We start from the raw sequence: 20,012 nt of genomic DNA, 5'->3' as shown, positions 1-20,012 counted from the left end.
AAGTTTATGTATTCAGATTTAAAGTAAAATATATCAATTGCATTATTTAGTAAGAGGTCTTATTTTACTTCTCATTGAACAATTTTTATCCTTGGAGAAGAGTTTTGATTTTAAAGTGGATTTTTATGTCATTTGTCCTGAGGTTTTTTTCTGTGCCATTTTTATTTCAATTTAAAGATTGACCATTATAACATATAAGAAAACTAATCTAGGGTGATTTTAATTTTATGATAATTATTTAAATAGTATTCTAAGAACTTTAGAACACTGAAATGAGTTAGTTTTTATTTTTGTAATCTCTCATTGTGTTGTAAAGTTTAGTAAAAATCAAGTTGAGCATTATTTTTGAATGCATTTCTCAATATACATTTCCATTAAAGTATTAACATAGATAATAGATTTGATTTTGTCGGTATTGTATTACCTAAATAAATTACAGCAGAAGTTAATTTCGGGTTGTTTTAAGCTGTTGATATATGTTAATTTGAGCAACTTAATTATTTATAAGCAAAGGATGATGATTTTCCTTTTCATTTTTAAGTAAGTACAGTAATAAGAATCTGGAAAGAAAAAAAAAAGAATCTGGAAAGAGGAACAGAAAGAAAGAAGCTATCGTGAGAGGTGAAATATAGAAAGTGACACTGTAAACTGACATAGGTAAAACAAAAGGATTTTTAAAAGTGAATTGTAGCAAAAATTCATTCGTCTAATTACCATTCATAAATAGTGGTAGTTCTAAAACCACTTGGGTTCAGCAGTCTAATACCCATATTCTCTTAGCTACTATTGAGAGTAGAAAAGTTTGTTTTTTAATTGAGCGAACTCTGACATCTTTGGTGAAATATTTGGTTTGTAAAAACATGATTTTTTTTCAAAACTTCATTACATGGTTATTATCAAAGCTGTTACACAACTTTTCTTCCTCAGAATACCATGTAATTTCCACTTTCAAGAGGAATCCTCTCGAACAGGCCTTCAGACGGCCCAATGTAAATCTAACCTCCAATCACCTTTTATATCATTACTGGATTGCTGTAAGCCATAAGGCCCCAGCATTCCTGTATGATATCTACCTCAGGATGACTGGAAGAAGCCCAAGGTAATGGTGACTAGCTCTGTCTTATCTGTTCCTCTGACTGTTAAACAACCCATGCTTACGCTAAAATGCATATTCATTAACTCTGTATTTGTTTATGCTTATGATAAGGCTTAATGGCCTTTTGTGAATGAGAAGACTCGAATTTAAGACTTTGTCAGAAAAGCAAAGGTAGTATTGTCACTCACTGTAATTTGTTCTAAAGTTTGGATGATAAAATATTGTCATGTGCTGAATTCTAGGTCTAACGTTAGGTATTTTTTTCTGAATAACAAATAACATTCAAAATGCTCTGACGCTTATTTTTCCTACAGGATATTATCTAAATCATTCCTTCAAGATGAATCCTTTAAACCAAGTGTTCAGGCGCCCCAATATTAAGTTGTATTCCAACAACTTATTGCTTCATTATTGGAAGGGTGTCAGACACACAGTACCTGCATTATTGCTCGATCTTGCACTCAGGTTGACAGGTCAGAAACCGTGGTAAGAAGAATAGCAGTAAATACACCTATATATTGGTAAGGTGGTGGAAGCTTGCTGGAGAGACAAAAAGTCTGCTAGCATGAGCTTTACCTATAGAATTACTAACCTGATTAATCACAATCACAATCAGGATGCTAGGACATTTTTTAGAAATTAAGGATATTTGGGGAGTCTAATTGTGGATCTCATTCTTATTGGGCCATTGATCCTTCAGAATCCCATAGTAGAGGAAATGTCCAGCATCAAGGTTGTCATTGTTATTATAAGCTGAAATTGAGCCCGTCTCTCTCCCTTAAAAACTTAGAGGTGAGTCTATAGGGGATTAAGGGCAAAATGTTTTGCCCTGTGAGTGGATTGTGCAGTTTTATATGAAAAAACATAGATTGCTTCTAAAAAATTAATGGCTTGAAATATCTCAGCTGCCCATTCAGCTTATAATATGGTAATTACAGTTTTTGACTAATTTTCCAGGTTGAGAATGTCATAGTTTAAAACAAGAGTTAACAAATGGGAAGCTTTCTATTTTCTCATGGTTTTTATATAGCCTTTCTTTCTTCTTTTCTTATTGAAACCCCACAAACTTAAAGTCCTCCTCCTGTCTTTATCAGAATTATAGTGAAATGTACCATAAATATATTTATTTTTTTAACTACATTGGCGTTACAGTGGAACCTTTGATTGGAGAGTTCAGGATTTGAGTATTAATGTTAAAGAAGATGCTGATTCCAGAACTTCCATCAACTGTTCAAAAAATAAAAGTGAGGTATCTGCCAGTTATAGTGTATCAGGATCTGAGTTTCCTGTAGGGATTTTCTGTGGATTCATTTGTCCATTATGTTCCTAACCCAATGTGTTAAATATTGAAATATGTGAGAGGCGTTGACTTGAACAACTTAAGGATAGGTTAAAAAAATACTTAATGGAAAAGAGATCCAAAATATATCAAAATTATTTTCAAGTATTTTTAGAGTGATGTGCAAAATGCAGTATTTGTGATTGAGAGCATTCTTTCATGGCTAAAAAGCAAATGTTAATTCATGAGTGATGGCATTGTGTTGCTTTCCTGGTATTAATAAGGCTTTTGCATATTAGAGCAGAAAAGTCAAAACTAGATCAAAAAAGTAAAACAGGGTAAACATCACAAAGCTTTTTATAAAAAAGGGGGCTTAATAAACTAAAGCAATGAATGAATAGCCAAAATTCATGAAATTTGTAGTAAATGTTGCTACATAACAAATCATCTCAAACTTAGATGGCTCTTAGAAAAGCAGAAGTTATTTTATTATTTCTTTTTTTTTTTTTAAAGATTTTATTTATTTATTCATAGAGACACAGCTAGAGAGAGAGGCAGAGACAGAGGCAGAGGGAGAAGCAGGCACCATGCAGGGAGCCCGACGCGGGACTCGATCCCAGGCCTCCAGGATCATGCCCTGGGCTGCAGGCGGCGCTAAACCGCTGTACCACCAGGGCTTCCCTATTTTATTATTTCTTATGGTTTATTGTTTCTCTCAGGATCAGGAATTCAGGAGGGAATCAGCTGGGCAGTTTTGGCTTAGGGGTCTTTGACGTGATTATCAGCTGGAGTTGAAAGGGGGGCATGCGGTAGAAACACCTTGTGTCACTGTCTTCAGAAAGTGTCAAGATCTCTTCCTTTATCTTTTTTCAAGGACTAGTGGTAGCCTTAGGGGAAATGGACTGCTTACACAGTGTCTAAGGGGAACTCTTTCAGCAGGCTAGTGGAAGCTATGTGCATTTTCTGACCACCCACAGAAATCATGCGGGCCCTATTACCACCTCATTCGTTTAGTCACACTCCAGTCATAAGTCCTCCAAGATTCAAGGAAAGGGCTGTAGAGAATGTTCAAGACCGTGTAAAATTTGAGCAAGTTAGTTGAAAGGTATTGTTGAAGACATTTGGAAAGTGCAACTGGCTATGGTTAGCCTTCTGGCCGCAACAGTACATATTCCTCCATTGTGGGAAATACGCTTACTTCCCACTACTAAGACCTTTCTGGCATCAGCTTGAAGCCACTGTTGGGTCAACTGAATCTGCCACAATTGCAGATGAGGCTCTTGAAGAGTGGTTTTGCAGGTGTAGTTCCTCAGGTATTGGTCTGAAAACCTGTGAATGAAAGTGACAAGTTACCTGCTGCTTGCACACACAACATGTAAGGATGAGACAGGCATAGGAAAATGACTGGACAGTTTTGTGCAGTCACTGGTCTGTAACAGTTTTGAATTCCAACCAGGTATGTTTGATGGTTTCTTAATTAGGGTTCAGTCCTACTCTTTGGATGTATTTTGAAGCTCTTGGTTCTGCCCTCTGAGTCATCTTTTTCATAAGAGAAAAAAATGGCCTGTGTTTGCAATTGAATGGCCTTCTTATCCCACAACCTGCCCATAAAATGGGAATGCTTAGGGCTGGGATTAGCAAACTTTTATCTGTAAAGGGCCATGTGGTTTCTTTGTGGTTACTCAACTCTGCTGTTAAATGTACCTTCTACCTTGTAACTACTCAACTGTGCAGCCATAAGCTATATGTAAGTGAATAAGCATGACTACATTCCAATAAAACTTTATTTACAGGTGCTTTGGCCCCTAGGCTCTGGTTTGCTGACCCTTGATCTAGAGACCTCTTTTCATTTTGTACTGTCTCTGTCTCTTTACATGTAAACTGATGTGATTCCTTTTAAAACTGTGCAGGTTTTCCGCATATTTCGTTTAAAACAATCGACTCCATTAGACCAAAGCTATACCCACAAATCTCTTTGAGGCATGCCTTTTTCTATCTTGGCTTCTTTATGGGGTTGCTATGGAACAACACCCTTAGATCTTCCATCACTGCCTCTTAAATCCTTAGACTCTTAGGTTCTGCCTTTTCGACAGTAGTTTCTATGAGACATGTCTTTAAGATTGGAGTGAGCCTTTTGTTTTTCTGAAAGATTCTATGAGGTATTATTTTAGATCTTTCTGAGGTCTTAACAAAGAATCTTACATCTGTATTCTGGACTTGATCTGTGCTCAGAGGCTGTCTCTTAAAGAATCCCTGGCTGACATTTTACATTCCTTCCAAATTCTACTCAGATGGTTCATTTTTTAAAAGATCATCTTTATCCTCTTTGAGGAAATCTTGGCTAGATCATCAAATTTATTAGGTACAGTTTTTATTTCTCATTTTACCAGAAGTAACAATTTAGTTCTAACTTCCAACAATATTTTTCCCAGTTTCCTTCAAGCACTCACCATCATCTTCCTTAAAGCTCTTTAAAGTTTCCACTAACATTCTTTTCTTGGTCCTTCCAGGTTTCACCAGTGGTGTCCTCAGGGGCCTTCCAGATTCTGTATACCTAATCCTAAAGCCAATACTACATGTTTTGGTTGTTTATTATAGCAGCCCCTCATTCCAAGTACTGATAAATATGTCCCATGACCTGTGCTACATGACAGATCACCTCAAACTTAGGATCTTTTTTTTTTTCTAGTTGTATAATTGACATCAATCTTAGTATCTTACAACAGTCATTTTAATTATCTCTCATGATTTCTGTGGGTCAGAAATTCTAGAAGGCTTTACCTGAGTGATTCTAGCTCAGGGTCTTTCAAATGGACGCAGTCAGATAGGGAGTGGAGCAGATACACCGTGGGAGTAGGAAAGAGAAGGAAGGATACGGAGCAGCAGGAGTGGCTGGGCATCTTTCTCATGTCATGTAGTCTCAGAGCCTTTCTACACCATCTCTCCACATGCACTGATTTGGCCTTCCTTCAACAAAGCAGCCTTAGGGGGAGTTGGACAGCAAATATGGCGACTGAAGTCTTCAAGCGTGAGTATTCCAGTGAGCAAGGCAGAACGGTGTATCGCTTTTTCTTACCCACCCTTGCAGGTTACCCAGTGTCATTTCTACCTCATTTTATTGGTTGTAAGTTACCTTCACCTCTTGATGGGAAGACAGGGTGTTACTGTAGGTGAGCATGTGAGAAGGGAGATGACATTGTAATCACCTTTGGAATTTAAAGTCTGCTTCAAATAGGAAACAGCAAGTAGAGTATCTTCTTAACTGAGGTTTGTCCTGTGCAAGACTAAGTATCAAAGCAGGAATGATCCCTGATCACTGAGAGCTTATAGTCTAAAAGCAATAAGAGCCAGTGAGGTGTTTTTATTTAGGTAGTTTTGTAAATGTTAAATACAAAATCTTATCATTTATATTATTTAATTTGTTCAGATATTTACTGAACAAGGCACTGGGCTTTATATCTTATATTGGGGCCCTAATATAATGCCTCCTCCTGCACTAAAGTTATGTTAATCATGTCATTCATGGTGTCCACTTTATTTATTTACATTATTCTGTGTGTCAGCTAGATAAAATCTAACTTACTGTGTATCTTGACATAATGATAAAAAGTACCACTCAAACATGCATCATAAGGAATCCTGGTTGACAGTCACTGGGGACTAGGATGCATGGTATTATCACAAGTGGAGGCAGTATAAATTATTCACTCTGGCTCTTGAAATGCAGTAGATACTTTAGCACTCTTAAAAGTGACATTAGAAAAATGGTTCCATTGTCCAATTTTTTTGTTATTTCATCTAACTCTCTCTAGCTTAACCTCTGTGAAGCTGATATTTTTTTTATCTTTCTGGTTGTTAATGGAGGGCAGTTTTGGCATACATCAAGAAACATTTGAAAATATTTGGGCACATTTTTAGTTACTACAGCTGAGAGATGTTATGCTACTGGCATCTAATGGGTAGAGGCCAGGAATGCTGAACATCTGACAATGCACAGGACAGCCCCCCCCTCCCCCCCCACCCCGCAAAGAATTATTTGGACCAAAATGTCTGTAGGGCTGAGGTTGACAAATCCTGGACTAGATGACCATTAAGATCTTGCCCTACTCTAAAGGATTCTGATGGTTTTTTTGCAGGTTGCCATTATAAAAAATAAATACATACTCAGAACATGCATGACAATGTAGTCTCAGGCATCTATCTGCTCATAGGGCATTTGAACCAAAGAGTGACTATGTCAAGTTTAAATTTTCTTTTTGTCCTCATATTATTCAATCCAGTACTTTACACTTGATATTCTGTGAACTTCATATGTATGTGGTCTTTCAAATTTCCTTCTCCCTTTCCAATTTTTTTATCCTATTTTTGAATGGCTGAATCAGTGATTGGTTGCCTGGTAATTCTGTCTCTTGAGTGAATCTGAAGATGAGACTAGGGGAGAACTATCAGTGACAAAAAAAATTAGGAAGAAGAACTTGTTAATATGTCTGTTGGAAAATGATGTTAAGCAAATATGTGTATGTGTGTAATTCAAGTGTACTGTACTGGTTGTGATAGTAGATACTGATTTAATTACAGATCTGTTACATCTTTCTGGTTTTCTTTTCTTTCTTTTTTTTTTTTTTTTTTTAGAGAGAAAAAAAAGGTCTAATCTCTTTTCTACAAGGAGCATGTCTTGTTTCCCTCCCGCCCCCCGTGTGCTTTCTATCTGTCTGAACTATTCTTGTCCAAATACAGCCTTTGATGCTCAGTAATTCTTTTCGTGTTTGATGGAAGTTTTATTTTGGAATTACTTTCTTGCATGAACCACAGTTTTTCTTTGCATAGTCCATGCTGCCTCCTTTTCTCTTAGAATTCTGGATTCAGGGTTTCTTTCTAAACATATTGAATGTGTCCTCAGAATTGCTTAGCTAATGTTACTGTTTTGACTTTTCCCCCACTTCTAATGTCCTAATTTTCTCTCATTTTTCCCATTTCTAAAACCCCTGATTTTAGGACTTTCTAAACTATATAAATGCTAATCCTTATTGTGGGAATAAATAATAGAATTCTTTTAAAATATTTTTCCACGAATTATTTTTCTGTTTATCAGAGGCCAGGAATTTTTGGTGTGTGTTTTATTTCAGAAAGTTCTTTCTTCCCTTTTCCTACTTATCATAGGTAATTATTATTGGTAGATGTTACTACTATGGTTAGTGTTATGATATCAATGACTTACAGTGAGCCATGAAATATAAAATGACAGATTTAAAGATTAAGGCCTCTCATCCTTTGAAAAAGTAACAAACAAAAAATATTGAACTTCTTATTTCTATAAGGATGGATAATAGGGGATTTGGGGAATTAATTGAATATCTTGAATATCTATTTCAGAAAGTTTTCAGCATGAGTCATTGATTTCACAGCACATTCAATCAAGAGTGGTACCTGTCTGGGTTAAAGAAAAAGTTACTTTAAAAATCTATGTAGAGAGTTGATTAAATGGCAAACGAATATTTCTGTATACTTTGTCTCCGTGATGCTGAAGAGTTGAGATTATAATGTAATACCGTATGTTATGAATTCACAGGAAATCTTAGTAATTGTAGCTGAACTAAAATGTGATTGAAGGAACAGAAAGCAAGGGAATACTAATTGAATTCATTTATTTGCTTAGGATTACAGTAGAAAATCTGACCTTAAATTATTGTATTTCCTTTGAAAATTAATTTCATATATCAACAGAACTCTGTTTAGGCAGCATTAACTTCATTTGCTGCTGCTTAAATTTTTTTTTTATTTTGGATTTATAAAATGTTCTTCCAAGATGCAGAAATATTCTTATTCTCTGGTGATATGGTATACTTACTGAATTATGTATTAAAATTTTACTGTTACGATCTCCATATAGAAACTGGTACCCTGAGTGGTAATGAGATTTTTCACAATCTATGCAAATTTTGAATCTGTCCATTTTTCTTACAATACAGGATGATGAAAACAATAACTCGCCTTCACAAAGCTATGGTGTTTCTTGAATATTTCACAAGTAATTCTTGGGTTTGGAATACTGACAATGTCAATATGTTGATGAATCAACTAAACCCTGAAGATAAAAAGGCAAGTATTTTCTGTTTTATATTAGGAAATATGTAGCACACTCATTGGAGAACCATTAGCAACCTGAGAAATAATTGGATATTTTCCACAATCAGTATGCAACAAGAAAGACATTTGACCTGTTTATAGTGTCTCATTAAAGTTTCAGTCGTAATTGTTGGTAAAATAAAATTGCTTTATCTTAGAATTTATGATGTATTTGAGAGTGGTAGAGGTGCTTTTAAAGTATAATTGAAATGTTGATTCTTTTTTCCCTTTAGTCAAATTCAAAAAAACTTGGACTTCTTTATTCATTTTTCCTCCACTTTGTTTTCTTTGAATTTTGAGAAGAAAAACCTCTCCGAAATTGTTTTACTCATATGTTCATGTCTTATCATTCCATATTTTTCCCTGTTAGTTTGAAGCGTAAGCTCTGTACATGTATTCTTTTTGAGATTACCTGAAGTATTTCAACATGCATACCTAACAAAGTCTAAATTAAGCAATTTCTATAGCTTCTTCTTTAATGATATTTAGGACCTTAAAGTGTTTGAGCTGTAATTACCACCCCACTAATATACATGTTTATACATTACTTTAGTTCTCTAGTTAAATCTTATAAGTAGATATGAGTTTGTTTAGTTTTATTTAGATGTAAACAATACTTACCAGTGTCTTTGCTATTAGATCTTATTGTTAGGGTCATTTTCTTTCAGCTTGAAATCTCCCCAGAATATGAGGAGTAGGGGGTCTGTTAGTGAACTCTCAGTGTTTGATTGTCTGACATGTCTTTATTTTAATCTTGTTTCTGTAACAGGATTTTGGCACATTAAAGATAACTTTTTTTTATATTCCTTTAATATTTGGCTTTGTTATTGCTGTTGGAAAAATCCATCTTATTTGCTGTTGCATTGTGGGTGACCTCTTATTGTTGTCTCTTTTTGAGAGTTTTTCTTTGCTATTCTGCAGTTTCACTATAAATATGTCTGGGTATAATTTTTTAAAAATATATTCTGTTTCACGGTGGGCTTCCTGGATCTGAAGTTTGATGTCTGTTAGCAGTTCAGGAAATACTTAACCATTGTTTCTTCACATACGGCCTCTTCACCATTCTCTTGTCTTCTTGTGAAATTTTAATGTATTTTAGATCATTCTCTCCTCCAGGTCTTTTTTTTTTTTCCCCAAAGACTTTATTCATGAAAGAGAGAGGGGCAGACACATAGGCAGAGGGAGAAGCAGGCTCCCTGTGGGTAGCCCGATGAGGGACTTGATCCCAGGACCCCAGGATCATGACCCGAGCCAAAGGCAGACCCTTAACCACTACCCTTCTCCTCCATATCTTTTAACTTTTATTTCATATTTTGTATCTCTCTTTCTGGCCTAAGAACTAATAATTAATCAAAGTTCTACGGCAATCTTTCAGCTATGTCTAAACTTCGTTTAAATTTTGGGTTTCAGATATTTTCATTTTTAGAAGTTAGGTGTATTTTTCAAATCTTATAGACATTTCTTAAATCTTTAGAATATTTTTTCTTGATACATAGTAGGCATAATTGTTTTAAATTCTGTTTTTGATAATCCAGATTTCTAAAGGCTGTGCAACATAGCCTCTGACCATCTGTCCTTTAAGCTAGGTCTCACTCATGGCACCTTGTTTCTTATTTCTTACTGTTTGACTGTAAATTCAAATTCCTTAAAGATTTCTGTGGGAATTTTTTTGAAGCCTGTGTTGAAATTGCAGTTTTCCAATATGGATTTGCCCTTGCTTCTTCTGCTAGTAGCCTGGTGACTGTTAGCATTAACTAGCCAGGTGACATTAACAGGCCAGGACCACTTTGAAATATCTGATGAAGTTTTTAGCTTACAGTTTCTCAAAAGAGGTTTTTTTTTTTTTTTTTTTTTTTTTCATCTTCCCAGTCTCATCTTCCTTTCTCCACTTCTTTCCTTAAAAATATTAATGTTTTGTTTAATATGTCCAAAATAATATGATAAAATTTTAAACAAAAATTTAAAAATTACTTAAAATTTAAAGAACCATTTAAAGGATATACTTTCAATTTTTTTTATACTGACCCTTTGAAACCCAGTGTACATTTTATACTCCCCAGCACATCTCAGTTCAGACTGGTCCCTTTCAACTTCCCAGTGATTCATGTGGCTTATGGCTACCCTATTAAATAGTGGAGGTTTAGTTCATTCTACTGGTTCTACATGACAAAGGCATCAAGTATACAATTTTTCTGCCCACTTATGTGTGTGGTGGGTTTACTTTTTTCCCACTCTTGCTCTGAGGATACAGCTTTTGGCATTTTTACCTTTTTGCAGAAGTATTCTGTAAGACTCCTTAATTTATGGGGCCATAGGTTTTATAGCCAGTCTTCCTCCTTGCCTGCAGCCTTCAAAGCAGAAGGTCTAAGGGACAAGCGTCCTGCAGGTAATCTCAGGTTAAAAGATTTGTGGCTTCTGCTGATTCCTTACTTTCTTCCTTCCCATCTTCCCTCCACCCATCCCAGTGCACAACACATGCTGCCCAGTGGATTATTAGTGATCACCCTCACTTTCTAAGAAATAGAACTTTCTCCTATTCACTATTTCACTTTCTATGGTGAAGAAATAGAACATAATCATCCCCAGAAGATCCCTTCATGCCCCATCCCAATCACTACGTACCAAAGTAACAACTATCTTGAATTCTAACACTTACTGGTAACTAGAGCCATTTATGACTTTATATAAATGGTATCATACAGTGTTTTTTTTCTTTTTCTGTTGATAGATATTTGAGTTATTTCCAGTTTTCGGCTATTGGGAATAATTTGTATACATTTGTATAGGATCTATATCTACAATAGAATGGTAGCTGAGTCAAACGGTATTTGACTCAAAGGGTATTTGTATGTTCAGTGTAGTTGATAATGCTAAACAGTTTTCCAAAGTAGTTGCACCAATTTATGGCAGTGTATTAGAGTTCCTCTTAATCTACATCCTCCCAAGAGTTGGCCTTTTCATTTTAATTTTTGATTTTAGCCACTTTGGTGAGCGTATAGTGTTATCTCAATGTAATGTTAATATACATTTCATATTACATAAAAGTTTGTGTAGAAATGGCAAAAATTGTCAATAATCCTACTGAAAATGCACTGAAGATGAACAGTTTACAGAAGAATAAATGCAAGTGATTCTTAACCATTTGAAAAGATACTCATCCTCACTCATCCAAATGGAAGTGCAAATTGAAACTACACTGAGATATTTACTACTTAACAGTTTGCAAAAATACAAACCTTGCCAATATACCCTTCTGGTAAAGCCCTGGCCAGTGGGAGTTCTCATAGATTGTTGGTAAGAAGGTATATCTTTCTCTGACCTTGTATTTTCAACTTTTCTGTATCCTTACCTTTCAGATATTTCTCTTCTAAGCAGCATATAGTGGTTTTTTTTTTTTTTTTTTTTTTTTTTTTCCAGTCAGACAGTTTTGGACTGTTATTTGGAAGACCTAATCCATAATGTAATTTCTGATGATATTTTATTTAAATATAACTTTTGGTGCTTTCTATTTGTCTTACTTGTTTTAACTTCTTTTTTTTTTTTTGTTCTCTTTGAGTTATGTTTTACAATTTTATATTTTCCCATCTGTATCAGTTACACAGAAATATATTCTTTTTCAGTTGTATTAGTAGGTTACTCTAGAGATTACAGCATCCTTCCTTACTTTATCAAAGACTAGTATAATACTGATACTTCTGCCTTTTGTTTTGGATAACACAAGGACCAATACATATTTTAATTCTGCATGTGTGTTTATATGTCTCACAATCATTATTCTTATTACAATCTGTGCTGTAAGTATTCACATAGATTTACCAGCATCGATTGTCCTCTCATTGCTCTTCATTTCATCTTCCACCTCCAGACTTCAATCTGGAATCATGTTCATTCTACTTCAAGAATACCCTTTAGTGTACTTCATCTAGTGTGAGTCATCTGCTAATGTCTCATTGTTTCAGTTTTTATTCTTCTGGTAACATCTTTATTTGTCAAAGATATTTTCACTGGTATGGAATTGTATGTTAACAGTTTTCTTCAAGCACTGGAAGACATTGGCTTCCATTGCTTCTTTTGAGTTTAATACTTGTCCCTTTGGAGGTAATCTATAACACCTTTTCCTGCTGTCTTTAAAATTTTCATCTTTGATTTTCAACAGTTTTACTTTGATGTGCTCAGATACATATATATATGTGGTGTATGTGTGTTTTGAATCTGTGGCTTATGTGTCATCATTTTGGGGTAATTTCCAGCTGTTGTTTTCTCAGATAGTGCTTCTCTTCTACTCTTTTCCACTTTTCTTGTGGGAATCCAATTATACATACGTAATGACTTCTCATAAAATCTCCTATCTGAAGTCAAGTCTCCGTTTTAGTGCAGTGTTACTTTAATGTCTTATTTATGGTAGTTTTTTTTTGGTCTACAACTTGGTATTTTCAAATAAGTGATAGTAGGGCAGCCCGGGTGGCTCAGTGGTTTAGCGCAGCCTTCAGCCCAGGGCCTAATCCTGGGGACCCGGGATCGAGTCCCACGTCAGGCTCCCTGCATGGAGCCTGCTTCTCCCTCTGCCTGTGTTTCTGCCTCTCTCTCTCTGTCTCATGAATAAATAAATAAAATCTTTAAAAAAAAAATTAGGTGATAGTAAACTGAATGATCTGTTTATTACTCTAAAAAAATTATCTGATTGTGTATGGAGAAGCACTGAGCAGTGCATACCCCTCTTTATTTTGTCACGAAGTAACATTTTTGTAGAGCTTTCTTTTCTAGATTTGTCCATCCTTGTCATCAAATGGCCTCCTTAGTTACCTAACCTTCTAAGCCAACTTTCATAACATATTCTTTCTCTTGATGTCATCACTGTTCTATAGGAAAAGTATTCTGTATGTTATGCACGGTGTTTAAAAAGTAATACTGTAGGTAGAAATAAACTGGAAATAAATGTATTAGTACATGTATAAAGTGGTGAGGGGTACATAGATTATTTGGACAATGGAATTTTATCTTTTTTTTAATGGTACAAGTTTCTTTCTCCTTATACTTCTTATACTTCTTTTTAAATGCTGACATGAGTTTTCAGATTATCTTCTGAAATGTTTCTGTGTTTAGTGGAAAGTATAAAATAGAGATAAGAATTTCTTTGTGAATGGCAGTAAGATTTTAAAAGTTAATATCATAAACATTTTGTAATCTTGCCATATGGAACTAGCCTTTAAGAAAGTGTGAATTTTGGGGGCTCCTGGGTGGCTCAATCAGTTAAGCTTCTGACTATTGATTTCACCTCAGGTCATGGTCTCCTGGGTCCTGAGATCAAGATCTGTGTTGGGCTCCGTGTTCAGCAGGGAGTCCACTTGGGTTTTCTTTCTTGCCCCTTCCCCTCCTCTCTTTCTCTCTCTCTCTCTCAAATAAATAAATCTTGAAAAAATTTTAGATAGGGTGAATTTTTAACTAGTTGTGAAAAAATTATTCAAGGAGGTAACCAGTAGGTTCTTTGTTTCTTTCTTTCTTTTTATAGACCTTTAATATTGATGTACGGCAGTTACATTGGGCAGAATATATAGAGAACTACTGCATGGGAACTAAGAAATATGTATTGAATGAAGAAATGTCTGGCCTTCCTGCAGCTAGAAAACATCTGAACAAGTAAGTTGCTTACATCGGCTTGATTTCATCTTGTCTTCCTTATGAAACATTACACAATTTTTTTGGTAAGCTGGTATATTGAATGAAAGATATTACTAACATAATATATTGCATTTAGGAAAAGTGCTTACCTTTAGACTGAAACTATGATAGTATTAACTTAGCCTAAGATTGTTGAAATGTTATTTTATCAATTTATATTGTTCCTTAGCACTAATTTCAGGTGGAATTTAGTTTTGAAAATCACTGTTATCTTTTCTTCTATGCTGAAGAAATAAATATATTAGGGGAAAATAAAAGTGTATTTTAAACTAAAGGTAATTTATTTGAAGGAGTTTTTGTTTTGTTGTTGTCCCAGTCAAATGCATCTTTGGAAGAGGAAAAGATAAAATAATACATCATTCGGCATAGAATTTTTTCATTGTTTTTAAAACCAGCGTTATAATCATTCCCTTAGAAAAGTCATATATACTGATTTTTTTTAAAAAAGCTCAGAAAATACAGGAAAAATCATTGTTATCCCATAATTCAGAGATGCAATTAATTTCAGTAGTAACCTCTTCGATTCGATGTTTTTATAATAACAATTTTTATAACAATTCTCAAGACCTATGATTCTTCATGTGTCCCTAACTTGTATGAGGCTTTGCAGGGCAGCTAGTTGTGTAGTTGAGGAAAGTGAAGCTTATGGAAGTTGTGTTTGCCTAAGCCATATGTATTCAGTAGCAAAGGAAACTAGAATACTTATCTTTAACTCCTAATTCAAGACTTTTTTGTTTTTTTATATTGTTTGTATGTTATAGTCCTATCTTGGACTGCCTATTGAAGTTCATGGAATTTATGTAACATTGTTACATATCTGAACATTTGTATTCTTTTCTAAAACCATTAAAATTATAAAAAACGTTTTGAAACATGAACATGATAACATTAATATTACTCTTTGAGAATGGGAGAGTCCTCCGAAATAGACTAGTGCCATGTTTCATTCATGGGTGAGGATTTGTCCTCATTTGACCTTTGATCGTGTGACAGTATAACTAAAGAAGTTCACATGTCTGACCACTTGGCAGTACCCACAGATGTTAAAAAAATGTTTATTTTTGTCTAGAAAATGATGTATATCATGAACAAACCTTTTTAGCTTAGATAGGAAGTTCCAGAAGTACAAGGGGCATGACTGTTTACCTACAATATATTTAGACTGGTCACACAGGAAGATGCTCAGTAATCCTTGTTGAATGAATAAATTTGCATCCCAAATATACTGTCATAGAAAAGCTTTGTGTTATTCATTGTTAATAAAGGTAATGTGGCATTTGATGGACTGCATGGTCATGTTTGCTTGACTTTTGCTCACTTTCTAACTTCTTAAGGGTTTCCAGTTCGTTTTCAAATAAATTGCAAATTAATACTGGATTTGAAAACAGCACTGATTATCTGCCATCCAATAATATTTTATTCTAGAAACATTGTCTGATATGTCTCTTGATTTGCTTTCCAGGTTGAGGAACATACGGTATGGTTTTAATACTATCCTTGTGATCCTGATTTGGCGCATTTTTATTGCAAGATCGCAAATGGCAAGAAACATCTGGTACTTTGTGGTTAGTCTGTGTTACAAGTTTCTGTCATACTTTCGAGCATCCAGCACTATGAGATACTGAAGACAAGAATTTAGCATTAGAACATCTATGCATATGGTGGTCTAAATGCACAAAATGTAAAATGTACTTAAGTCATCTCACCTTTTGTCAAGACATTAAACCATCTTACATCTTAGATCAGAGTGTGGAGTAAAGTATGGTACATTTTATGTAACATTTTAATGTTTATGCTTATAAAAATCTATTGAACACACTGTGGTTATGCCAGCTCAAATCTACGATAGCCACCAAAACCAAGATTTAACATTTTGATCCCTGGGGACAAGGGGTAGGGTGAGGGTAGGAGTGGGGAAATAGGAACACTGACCAGTATAACTGTGCAATTCTGGAACATATTAATTAAAATATGCCTTAACATATAGTGAATTTCTAACTCTAATATATAGTGCAGTGGAAAGCATTTATTTGGACAGGAATACTTAGCTAAGTTGGTAGATATTTAATTCTTCAGTGTTTGATATTTTTCATCAGTTGAAGTGGGTTTTAGTTTTGTTAAAACTATAGCCAAACTATTTTCACATCATTCTGTACGTTATTGAGAGGTCTCCAACATGAATGAAAGACATGTTCTCATTTTCCTTTCTCTGATTAGCAGTCTGATGCACATTATTTTGAATAAACAGTTACTTCCATAATCAGAAGGCCATATATTATTCTAATGGTCTTACTGGATCTACATGGGTTTGAGAATCCATATCAACATATGCTCTGTATTTTTTGAAGGAAAATGAGAATGATATCAATAAGGCTGTTAGTATCAAAAACAATAGGCATACACTTTTCTTGTCCACATTATGACCAAATAAAAATCAGTCCTGTGAAATTTTATGTTTTAAAGTTGGAGAATTTCTTGAGACTTTGGCAAAGGGGGTGCAGGTGGGGAGGGATTCACCATATTTGTGCGCTCTCCCCTTTATACATTTTATTAATAGGACTTCTAAAAGACTTATACCGTCTTTCCAGTGAAAATGAAAGTGCTTTATTATGGAAGAATGTATTTGCAGGTAGTCATAACATTAAGAAAATGTTCTCACATGTGTGTAAACACATACTAAACTTTTGACCTTGAGAGCTGAATTCCTTCAAGAAAAATAAAATAGTGCATAAAATAACGTGTATAAAATTAAATAAAGACTTTATTTACATACCACATAAGGTTGCAAACTATTGAATGAGTTTCAAGATATCATTTATTTTTTTCTGCATGTAGTTTTAGCTTTAGAAAGAAATGCATTATAGAAACAAGTAATAGCAAGAAAAGTAATGTATATTTTAATGATACATTATTATTCCCTTTAAATCTTAATAGTAGTTAACTGTCCTTACTGCTTAACATACATTTGGTTTAACATTGATCAGCATAACATGTTCTAATTTAGCTGATCAAGTTGTACTATATTTAAATCATCAACAGTTATCTTGAATGTGTCTAATGAGGTCAGTTCACAATACAAAAAGTTACATAAACTTTACATCTTAATTTTCTGTCAATTTAAATGCAATGTGTAAGAAGCTTATTTTGTTATTGTGAAAAAACTAAATGTAAATGAAACCACCTTCTTCCATGCAGGTGCGTAATCTTGAAAAGGAAAAATGCTTCCATGTTGAAGCCAGATTTTCTGTAGTAAAACTTATAAACGTTATTTTAAAAGAAATATGTATATAAATAAATATATATTCTTTGAAATGATACTAAGTCTCTGGTCTAGGACCATACCTTGTGTAAGGTGTGAGAGACCATGACAGTGTCTGAAAATGGAATAAATGATGATGCCTTTAATTTAAAGTGGCCCACTAATTAACTCTAGATGCTCTATACATTGAGTACTCCATCTCCAAATACATTTCCATAATGTGTTGAAAACATGCTAACATTTGTATGTTTATTCTTCTGCCGAATATACTTAGAATCAGATGAATTGTTTTTGTATTTTACAGAAGAATCAGGTACAACTTTGACAGGCATGTGAAGTACAGAGGGGGGTATGTTTTCTGACTGTGTCATTGTAATCCAATGTAAAGAAATGCTAGCTGGAATGGGTGCTGAGGCCACTGCATTAATGTTGTGTGTGTGTTTAGCATTCTGTTGTCAGAAGAAGCTAATGAATAAATTAGTATGTCATTTTAGAACTTAGTTCTAAAATTAGTATGAAGAGCATATAGGTTATTAATCTCCACCAACTAGACTAAGCTTAACTCAAAGACTTTGGAAATCATTTTTGTTTGTATCATTTGCTAGACATGGTTTTTAGTTCTGTTTGATTATATTTTCTACACAAACTCGGTTTCTAACATGATAGCCTAATAAATTATATTTAATACTTTGTTCAATTCATTTGATAAAGCTATATTGTAAAACATTTGGTTTTTTTCCCCGCTCTTCACTCTTGATTCTGTGCATTTGTCAATTGTGACATGATTTGTGGCTATATTGAAATTTGACTTGGCAACATTAACATGTTTTAAAACTCAACAAAGAAGCACGGCAATACGTTCTTTGACTTAAGAATGGTATAAACATGGTATAAAAATGGTAATAAAGCTTGGAAGCAGGGAGGAAAAAAAATCTAATTTTCTCCCCTTTTTTTGTGTGTGTCTGTAGGAACTGGTTCAGGGTTTTTTGCTTTTTGTTTTAAATGTAAATTGATAATCTTTTATAAGAAGTAAATAGAAGCATTATTGGGTGCCTTTGTTTGTAAACCAAAAAGTAATAAATGAATCCCTATATTTCCAGTATAGTATTTATTGTATTTTTACAGTAATTATCCTGAAAAGTTTACTGAAAATTACCCATAAGGTAATGTGGTTAGAATTACAAGAAGCAGGCCTCATGTATACTACTTACCTTTTTTTAGATGCACTTATTACCTCTTGTATCCTAATGTTATTTAATTGAGTTTCTTACAAGCATTTTAGGGGAAGCATAGAATGAATACCTTTCATTAAAGTATTATTTTTACATATTATCTGGAATGAGATAGTTTTTTCCAAAAATAATACCAGGAGACTGCCAGGGTCCCATTTAGGCTCCAGCTACTCTCCTCCACGTTGAATATCCTTTTAATTTATAGGTACATTTGTAGTAATTTATCTGTCGAGTAAGGATGGGGAATCCCTCATTAGTAATAGAGATTAACTATAAGAAAGAAGGCATTGGGCTGGGTTCAGGTGAGTGTAAATGGCCTTCCACAAATGCTTTCCAGGCTGCCTCCAAGCCCTCACTTGAAACCATTAACACTGATTTGCTCTACTTTGAGAAAAACTCTCTAACCTTTTGCATGAGAAACTAGAGACAGGAAGGTATGCTGCATAGTTTGATATAGGAATGAGTTAATTAAACTTATAGTCTTTGTGATAAAAGAAATACAAACTATTTTCTTATTGAATTAATGTTTTTATCTTAAAGCATTTTCTAGTCATAGAATGAATTTATCTTTTTTTCCTATGGTGGTATGCTCTTCTATTTGTTACTCTTAAGATTCCTAAGCTAATCATCTTTGTCATTTGAGCATAGTTGTGCATAATTGTTAAATAATTCCTTTGATTTTTTTTTATTAAAGAAAAATTTGAGTAACATTAAGTTTGACGTGCTCCTTTTGCAAGTTGATGGCTCTAAAATACATTTATATAGAAAAACATAAGATGATGAGTTTGAATTTAATATCTTTACTGTGGGCCTGAACTCAGAGGAATAAGGCTATAAATGTCTTTCTTATCTTTCTTTCTTTCTTTTTTTTTTTTTTTTTTTTTGATCACAGACCACAGACACTACCTATGATTTTATACAAGAAGAGAGGCAATGGAGATTTTTCTGAATTCATTAAAATATACAAATATTCATAGTTACTCTCTTTGAAATATTTGCCTTACGATTTTCTGCTAGATGTTTAACTTCTCCATGCTGCAGCTTCATGGGGTTGAATTAGGTGCCCTCCAAAGATGGTTTGGAGGCAGAATTATGTTATTTTCTGCTAGTTGTACAGAAAACCTAACACATTCTTGCTCTCCGTCTCTTGTGCATATATCTGTAGAGAACCTCCCTTGAGATTTTGTGGCCAAGGAATAACTAGAAAGTGTTGGACTGAACCATATAAAAATGCTAATATTTGATTGTCTTAGACCTAATAAGATCTAAGACTTTCATATGACTCATTCTAATATTAGAGCTGCTTTTTGGTTTTATTTTAACAAACATCTGAACCTAAAC

The 20,012-nt window shown here is 34.2% G+C and overlaps 1 protein-coding gene across 7 annotated transcripts in view; it reads left to right on the top strand.

The window, feature by feature from the left end:
• The window catches only part of FAR1 (fatty acyl-CoA reductase 1), a 68,100-nt gene extending 48,715 nt beyond the window's left edge, over positions 1 to 19,385 (top strand). For 5 of the 7 annotated variants that reach the window (XM_077866428.1, XM_077866426.1, XM_077866427.1 and 2 more), the window contains 4 exons: positions 928 to 1,099; positions 8,345 to 8,474; positions 14,011 to 14,138; positions 15,643 to 19,385. In XM_077866428.1, coding sequence (XP_077722554.1) covers positions 928 to 1,099; positions 8,345 to 8,474; positions 14,011 to 14,138; positions 15,643 to 15,805 — 593 coding nt within the window. In that variant the 3' untranslated portion in view covers positions 15,806 to 19,385. Of the gene's footprint in view, positions 1 to 927; positions 1,100 to 1,410; positions 1,583 to 8,344; positions 8,475 to 14,010; positions 14,139 to 15,642 lie in introns of all 7 variants that reach the window. The other 2 variants (XM_077866425.1, XM_077866423.1) reach the window with 1 other exon arrangement.
• Positions 19,386 to 20,012: the final 627 nt, after the last annotated feature.

Source organism: Canis aureus, chromosome 23 (assembly GCF_053574225.1).
Source record: "Canis aureus isolate CA01 chromosome 23, VMU_Caureus_v.1.0, whole genome shotgun sequence".
NCBI lineage: Eukaryota > Metazoa > Chordata > Mammalia > Carnivora > Canidae > Canis > Canis aureus.
This window is presented reverse-complemented; position numbering and strand designations above follow the sequence as displayed.